Source organism: Condylura cristata, unplaced genomic scaffold (genome assembly GCF_000260355.1).
Source record: "Condylura cristata isolate star-nosed mole 26May11 unplaced genomic scaffold, ConCri1.0 scaffold00006, whole genome shotgun sequence".
Lineage (NCBI taxonomy): Eukaryota > Metazoa > Chordata > Mammalia > Eulipotyphla > Talpidae > Condylura > Condylura cristata.
The window spans coordinates 65,547,086-65,554,703 of record NW_004567107.1 but is presented as its reverse complement, the minus strand read 5'-3'; the positions used below and the strand labels follow the sequence as shown (position 1 = coordinate 65,554,703).

Here is a 7,618-nt window from a genome sequence, read left to right as displayed (position 1 = left end):
CCTCTTACCACCCCTGCACCTCTTGCCAAATAAAGTCCCTTGTAATCTCATTCCAAATTTCTGTCCCTAGACAGAAACCCCAGTAGCACATGTCTAGACTCATCCCAGAGCCATGCCCATCTGCCTCTCACCTTGAACACAGGAGTATGGGAGGCAGGGGTCTCCAGAAGGACATCCTTTCCGGTTTACCTCACAGAGCTCATTCGCAGGACAAGGGTTAGGGTTACAAGGGTGAGTCACCTCTTCTACGATGTTACCCAATGTGCTTGGCCCTAAAAGAAAACAAATATATATCAGTTTAACCAACCCCAAAGAGCAATAGAGGTCTGTAAATTATTTGCATTAATTATGTCTGGAATAAATGGAGAGCTCATGAGCATAAAAAGGGACCCAATTCTAGTAAGCCATTAAAATACTCAGATTCTCTTGGCCATCTGTGAATCTAGCATGAACATTCATTCATTCATTTATTGCTACCCATAATATAGCAAAGTTCTAGGTACAGAAGTGAAACAAACTGAAATATCCAATATAGAGCTAACATTCTAGTTGGGAAATTATGTGTATGTGTGAGTGAGAATAAAAAAAGATAATGACAAGTAATAAATAGTGTGAGAGGGTGAGAAATGACAGGAACAGTTTGGGTAGGGCGATCTAATGTGTTTACATCTAAGCGGGGTAATTTAGCACCTTGTGCCATATATGATAATGTTACATTTATTAAGGTAAGAGGAACTCGATACCATGGCTATATTTGTTAACTTGTGAAATAATGACCAAAGAAGAGTCTAACTTTAATATAAAGTATATGTGATACTTAGAGTATTAAAACTCAAATACGTATTGATTTTAGGCCAGACTCAGACTCTCAGGCTAATAGAGCTGTAAAAGCTCTTGCAGTTCATCTCATCCAGCACAATTCTTTTATTAATAGGAGAGCTGAAGCTCAAAAAACAATCAGTTCATGTCATACAGATCTATAATTCTAGTCTAATGTTCTGTTTTTTGCTATACTGGTCACAAAGACTAAGGGGCATAATTTGTTGATCATGAGGAAATGTGGCAGATATTCCTGTTACTGTATATAATAGCAGCAACTCTAACATCCACTCTTCTCTTCCTGCTTGCTAAGAGAATTCCAGTTTTACTTAGGTAGCAATAGGTCCATAGCTACAGACATGATCTTCCCAGTTTCCCTCATAACTAGGGTGTTTTTCCATTATAGTAAGACATGGTGGCTAGAATTCAGTAGCCATGCTGTGATAATACATGAAGTAATCTTAATGACTGAAACCAAGTACTAAGGATGGTGGTGAAAGATAAAAGAAATCTGGATTTCTGATGATGAAGCCACTATGACACCCTAGGTTACTTATTTTTGAACTCCCTTTTACCTCTATCCACTGTTCTCTTATTCATAATTGAAGTTAATTCTATCTGACTTAGGAAAACAAAGCAAGTGGAAGTGAACTGACTGGCTTTCCAGCCAGCAAAAATGCTGCCTGGGGGTGGTCTAAATATTCCTCTTACCTTAACTACTTGATGTCCAGGAGTTACGCTTGCTGTACCCTGTTTTCCATCACACACAGTCACCTTCTGCCAGGAAGCTCAGCTCCAGGATCCCCCAGTGAGAAACAACTTACTCTTCTAGGTCTTTGTAGGAGTATTTGGTAGAGAGAAGTTCCATTTTCATGTATTAACCTAGATCATCATTCCTTGCTCTTTATTTGGTGGGTAAAGTCCAAGCCACCGCCTGGCTCAGCGCCACTGATATGCTAAGGACAAAAAAACTGAAGACTCCCTGGAGAATTTTCATTTCCTGGTCCAATCATGACCAGGAAACAGCAATGACATGAGCTGGTTATCAGAGGATGCTGGTCCCTGATTCACTAACAACTATTTAACTACCTCCTCAGACAGATAATGAGAATCACTTCTGCTGATATATATTAAGATGACAATTATTTCCTGGCCAAAAAGACCAAGCAGATGAAATAGAATATGCAACTGAGATAGGATCATTAAACCACATGTTTTCAATAGTTTGGTGCTCATTCAAAGCAGACATTAAATGTGGCAATAAAAGGGAGAAGTGTTCAAAATCTAAAGAAACAACATACAGTAAGTTCTCACTTGACCTTGTAAGAGATTATTAGAAATGAAATGAAATGTTAGCTGAGATTTATTTTTCTCAGCAACGTATCACAAAACAGTTGAATGAAACACGTGATTTGAGAATCTGCTGTACTTACTGAGGTATGTATCCAAAGGTATACAATTCTCAAGGTCATCTGTGGGTGAGAGAAGCTCACAAATACTTTCGGCTGTGTGGTCTTCAGGGAACTTGTTCTGGTCCCCACATTTCTTGAGAATCTCTACACAATCTGATCTTGAAAAGAAAAACATGCACAAATTTAGGGTTCAAGGAGCCCCTTTATCATGTTGTTAGCCAGTATCAGCTCTGTTTCTGAAGCTTTCCAGAAAGTAATTTTCATAACTTAACAGTGATTTTCAATGGGTTAGATCTAAGTATGGCAAAAGAGAGGAGGAGTTATAGCTGACCTCAAGCTGAGCAGTATGCAATATATTTCACTACCAAAGCATCCCAAACTTTCTCTTATCTAAAATCAAAGACTTGTTCAGATTTTGTCCTTGTAGGCTCTGTTCCTGCCATCAGTGTGACTTTTCACCTTTAAAAGGAAATTAAGCTAGACTAATCTGATTTGCTCCTTGTAAGATCACACAGCCTTTGTTTCAGGACCTCATACTTGCTTGCTTCTTCCTTTCTTTTTGCCCTCCCCTTCTTTCTCTTTCAAAATACCTTTTTAGTTAATAACAAAAAGGTGTTGGCCTATCACAATGGAAAGCCCACTACTTAAAAAATTCCCAGTTTTCAATAGGATTTAATTCCTTTCACATAAGTTTTTGATGCCAGGTGTCAATGTCCTCTCTGTTGCCTCTTGCTTGTCGCTCAGTACCTCTTAGTACCTCTCACAACCCGAAATCATGCTAGAGAACAGATATGGTCCCTGTTTATGGATGCAGTGACCTTCAGTCAGCAAGTGGCCAGCAGCACTGAGTCACACACCAACTTAGGGGTTGGCTATTAACTTGGTTTTGTAAAAAACATGCATAAAGAGTAGCCAAGACAGATCAGGTATAACTAATGCTTTTGGTTTTACACACCACAGCAGATTTCATCTTAACTTCATCTGACACGTTCTAGGAAAGCTGTTTAGAAAATGTTTACCAGGAATAGGCCCTAAAGATTATGCTAATTCTTCATTCAGCATTTATAGAATACCTGCTGTGTGTCAGGATTATACTAATCCCAAAAAAGAGAAAAAGAGGAAAGAGGATATATATTAAAAAAAAGGGGGGGGGACAAAGAAGAATAAACTCTTCAAGAAGATGAGCATCTAACAGAGGATACTACAAGTACATAAATAAAATATAAAAACAGAATTGTGCATTGAAGTAACTCAATAAATATTTCTTGAACTAAGCTCCTTAACAGAAATATGCATAAAGGTGTAGAATACTATCAACCTGAGAAACCTAGGTTAAGACGGACTGCACATATAAGAAAGAGGTCCAAGCAGGTGGACCATGTAGCTGAGTTGTGTAGCAGGCTGTGCCATCTAGGTTTGTGTGATTTTCTCTATGTCATTTGTGCAAGAACCAAGCTGCCTAGGGAGGCATTCCTCAGAGTATGTCCTGCAGTTAAGCCACACCTGACTTACTTGGGAGGGCCTGAGAAGGATGGGTAGTGATGAGAGGAGATGGTGGGAAGAATATTTCAAGCACAGGAGAAGTATGAGGAGATATCAGCAAGGGAAAATGGTGGAAGAGAAAACTCTAAAGATTGGCTGTGGGTAGAGGTCATGGAGGGTCTGAACCAAAATTGGGTCATTATGATGAAAGAAGCTTACTTGCAAATAATACTTCCCCGGGATTTACTATGACAGGGTTTAATTTGCAGTGAACAAGCTATTGCTTTCCACATTTCTGGCTGGCACTTCTTAATGTCAAGAACAGGTATGTTGATAAATGGCATCTTTATGCTTCCTTTCTCCCACAGTTTCATGTCATTCATGGCTCCTTGATCTGACTGAGCATTACAACTCCTGAAAAGTTCTGTTGGCCTGCAGAGAAAAAGGGTCAATGAGAGGTAAGAGGCAATTACTTTTTTGAGAAAAGCAATGGGTAAAATCCTGACATATTAAAGCATCAAGAAAATCTGATATTCTTAAAACAGAAAGTACTACACCCCAGCAAAGGGTATCAACTTTTACTGTACAGAATTCATTGTAGACACTAGCATCAAGCTTCTGAATGCATGTTTGCTTTTTAATAAAGACTTCTGTGAGTCTGTTAAAACTTCAAAAACTAGGCCTTCCCTGGTCGCACAACAGGTTACAGCACAGCACCATGGGGCTGCTGCATCCACTCAGTACGAGTTTGATTCCCAGCCAGGGAAGTGACCCACATGGGGCGGCAGACCTCTCCTGTCTCACCCGCTGCTCCCCTCAGCAGTGTATTTCTGTACATCTCATGTTCTGCTCCCCACTCTGTCTCTGGCAAATCCTCTCACCTCCCACACCTCTGGCCTGTACCTTAGTTCTGTATGCATAAAAAAAATAGATCTTAAAAAAAAAAAACTTCAGCAAGCTCTGGACAAGACTATCATCTCTAGATTAAAATTGAAATATAAAAATGTATTAAAAGCACTGATTTTATCATTTTTTTTAAAGATTTATTTATTCATACAGAACTAGGGTATAGGTCAGAGATGCGGAGGGTGAGAGGATTCACCAGAGACGGAGTGGGGAGCAGAACAGGCAGATCGACAAAGTACACTGCTGAGGGGAGCAGCAGGCGGGTCAGGAGAGGTCTGCCGCCATGTGGTCACATCTGGGGCAGGCGGGGATTGGACTCATATGTGGAAATGGCTTAAGCTTCTTAGTGCTGTGCTTTAACCCTCTGTGCCACCAGGGAGGGCCCTTAAGAGTATAATTTGATGTGCTCTGACAAATGTGTAAATCCATATAAGCACATCCAAGTCAATTAAAGAGCATTTCCATTTCTATCATGCAAGAAAGTTCTCTGTTGGGTTCAACACCATTCACCATTTATGTTTATATCCTATAGATTAATCTTGTGCCTTGTAGAACTTTATATAAAAGGAGTCATATTGTACGTGCTCTTTTGAATCTTGTGTCTTTAGCTAAACCTTTTTGAGATTTATTCAGGTTATGGTGTATATATAAATTGTTCCCTTTTGTCACTGGGTAGTACCCATTAATAAATGAATCACAATTTGTTTACCCTAGTGGGTTTCAAGTCCCATTTATATGCTTAAAATTATTGAGTTCTCAAAAAGCTTTCGTCTGTGTGGATTCTGTCCACCAATTTCTGTCATATATATCAAAACTTAAAAGACCTTTAAAGTAGTTATTAAAATAGTAATTGATAATAAATGTTACATGTCAATATAAACAATACTTTTATGAAATATAACTATTTTCTGAAACAAAACAAAAATTAGTTTTAAAATCTAAAAACTTGAAATCTCTTATGTCTAACTTAAGGTAGCTGTATTTTCACATCTGCTTCTACCTTTAATCTGTTGCTATATCTCATGTCTCACAGCATCTGAAAAACTCCACCGTCCACTCTTGTGAGAATGAGAGAAAAAGGCAAATAATGTCTTAGCATTATTATAAAAACCATTTTGATCTCATAGGGTTGGGGGGGCGGAGGGCAGACCATGGACAACACCGAGAAACACTGGTTAATTGCTTCATTTCTTTCTAGAGATTAAGATTGTTTCTAATCTGCAAGTGGCACTTTTGGGTCATAAATTTCTAAGAAATCACCAAACTCTTCCAAAGCAGTTATGCTATTTTTACCCTTTCATCACCAGTGCAGAAGAGTTTCAGTTGTTTTATATGTTCATCTTTTCTGTTGCAGACATTCCATTAGTGTGCAGTGGTATCCCATTGGTTTTAATTTGCACTTTGCTGCTGACTTGATGCTATAAGTGTAGCACCTTTTTATGCACTTACTGGTTATTTGGATATCTTTTTCAAAAAGAGTTTTTTTTTTTTTTTTCAAAAAACCCAAGACATTCATTAAATTAGCTAATCGTTGAAATCTTTAAGATTAAACCAAACGCTGCAACTAAGGTTCTCCTGGCGTTAGGTATTGTTATCTTGTGGGACCCATATTAGATGAGGACTTTCCCATCTATTTTCCATAGCATAGTTTTAAATTAGTGTAGTTTTAAATTCTAGAAATTCTACTTGAATTTTTTTTAAAACCTGACTTAAGAAGTTCCCCCCCGCCAACTTATTTTAGTTACCACAACCAGATCTTATTTTACTTTATGACTTCTAGTCTAGGTTCAATGGTTTAGGTCTGGATTCTGATGTTTTTTGAAAAGATAATATATGAGGAAGCAGAGAAGTTACAAGTCTACCTGGTGAGAGAGTAGACACTAAACTTAGCAGTGAGTCTCAGGATTCTGTGCTCTTCCCTCCACCTCGATTTTTTTTTTAAAGAATTTCCATATTTCTCCCTGAACTCCCCATCGCCTCACCTGTATCCATCCTAACCTGTAGAAATGTTAACTTGTCTATCATGTTAAAGTTAACATGTAATTATTTGAAAGTCCTTATCTGCTAGGTCCAGTATCAGTCATTTGCCTGTCCCGCTGACCCAGCATGACATCTTCCCTTCCCCTTCATTTCTGGTAGTTTGTGCTTATACAACGTCCACTGTGCATAATATCTGGTGGAATTAGAAATTTTTTTACCTTTTCTTTGAAGAATCTTGTTTTTATTTTGGCAGGCAAGTTAAATTATATTACCTTGCTTTTCTCAGAGACATTTCAGGTTTTGTTGGCATCTTTCAGTTTTATCCTTAACCCTAAGATGTGGTCCTTACTCACAACGTGTGGCCTGAGTGGTCTTCAATAAAAAACTTAATGTGGCACCTAGGTCCCTCTAACTTGGCATAATTTGGATTCCAAACTCTGCCCCACAACAGGCAACTACTACAATCTGTGCTTTACCTCATTTTAGCCTCCGGGATTGTACACCCTGGGTTCCTTGTAGTCTCATTTTATACTAGTGTAGTGCAGGAGGAGTCAAGGACATAAGGTGGGGGGATAGTGTGCAGACCATGGGTCTCCTTTTGTGCACCTCCTCTTTTTCAGATTTTTCTCTTCAATATCAGTATCAATTTGGCAGCCCCAAAACTAAGCTAATACCTTAGCCCAAGGCTACTGCTTTCTGCCTGAATTTTATTCCCCATGCAAAGGGAAGAGGAAAAACTGAATTAAGTGATTCTCATTCAGCATGGTTTTTCCCATTAAAGAGGTGCAAGTCCCTCTATTCCTTTATTTTAGTCAGTTACTAGCGTCTTCCAAGCAGTCATTGTTTTATATATTGTGCTGAGTATTGGCAGGAAAGTAAATCTGATACAAATTACACCATCTTTACCAGAACCTAGGACTATGTATCAAACAGTTCACAGATTTCAGCTTTTCTCAGTCTCTAGCTCACATCCTTATTGGCGAATGCTATATCACCAGTTGTAAAGACAGCTCAGTTTT

General features: G+C 38.6%; 1 protein-coding gene across 1 annotated transcript in view; it reads right to left on the bottom strand.

Moving 5' to 3' along the window:
* Nucleotides 1-7,618, bottom strand: part of RECK (reversion-inducing-cysteine-rich protein with kazal motifs) — a 71,719-nt gene that overhangs the window by 16,226 nt on the left and 47,875 nt on the right. The window contains exons 11-13 of the mRNA XM_004677779.1: nucleotides 3,933-4,145; nucleotides 2,253-2,389; nucleotides 132-272 (exon numbers count right to left, since the gene is read on the bottom strand). Of these exons, the coding sequence (XP_004677836.1) occupies nucleotides 132-272; nucleotides 2,253-2,389; nucleotides 3,933-4,145 (491 nt within the window). The remainder of the gene's footprint in view (nucleotides 1-131; nucleotides 273-2,252; nucleotides 2,390-3,932; nucleotides 4,146-7,618) is intronic.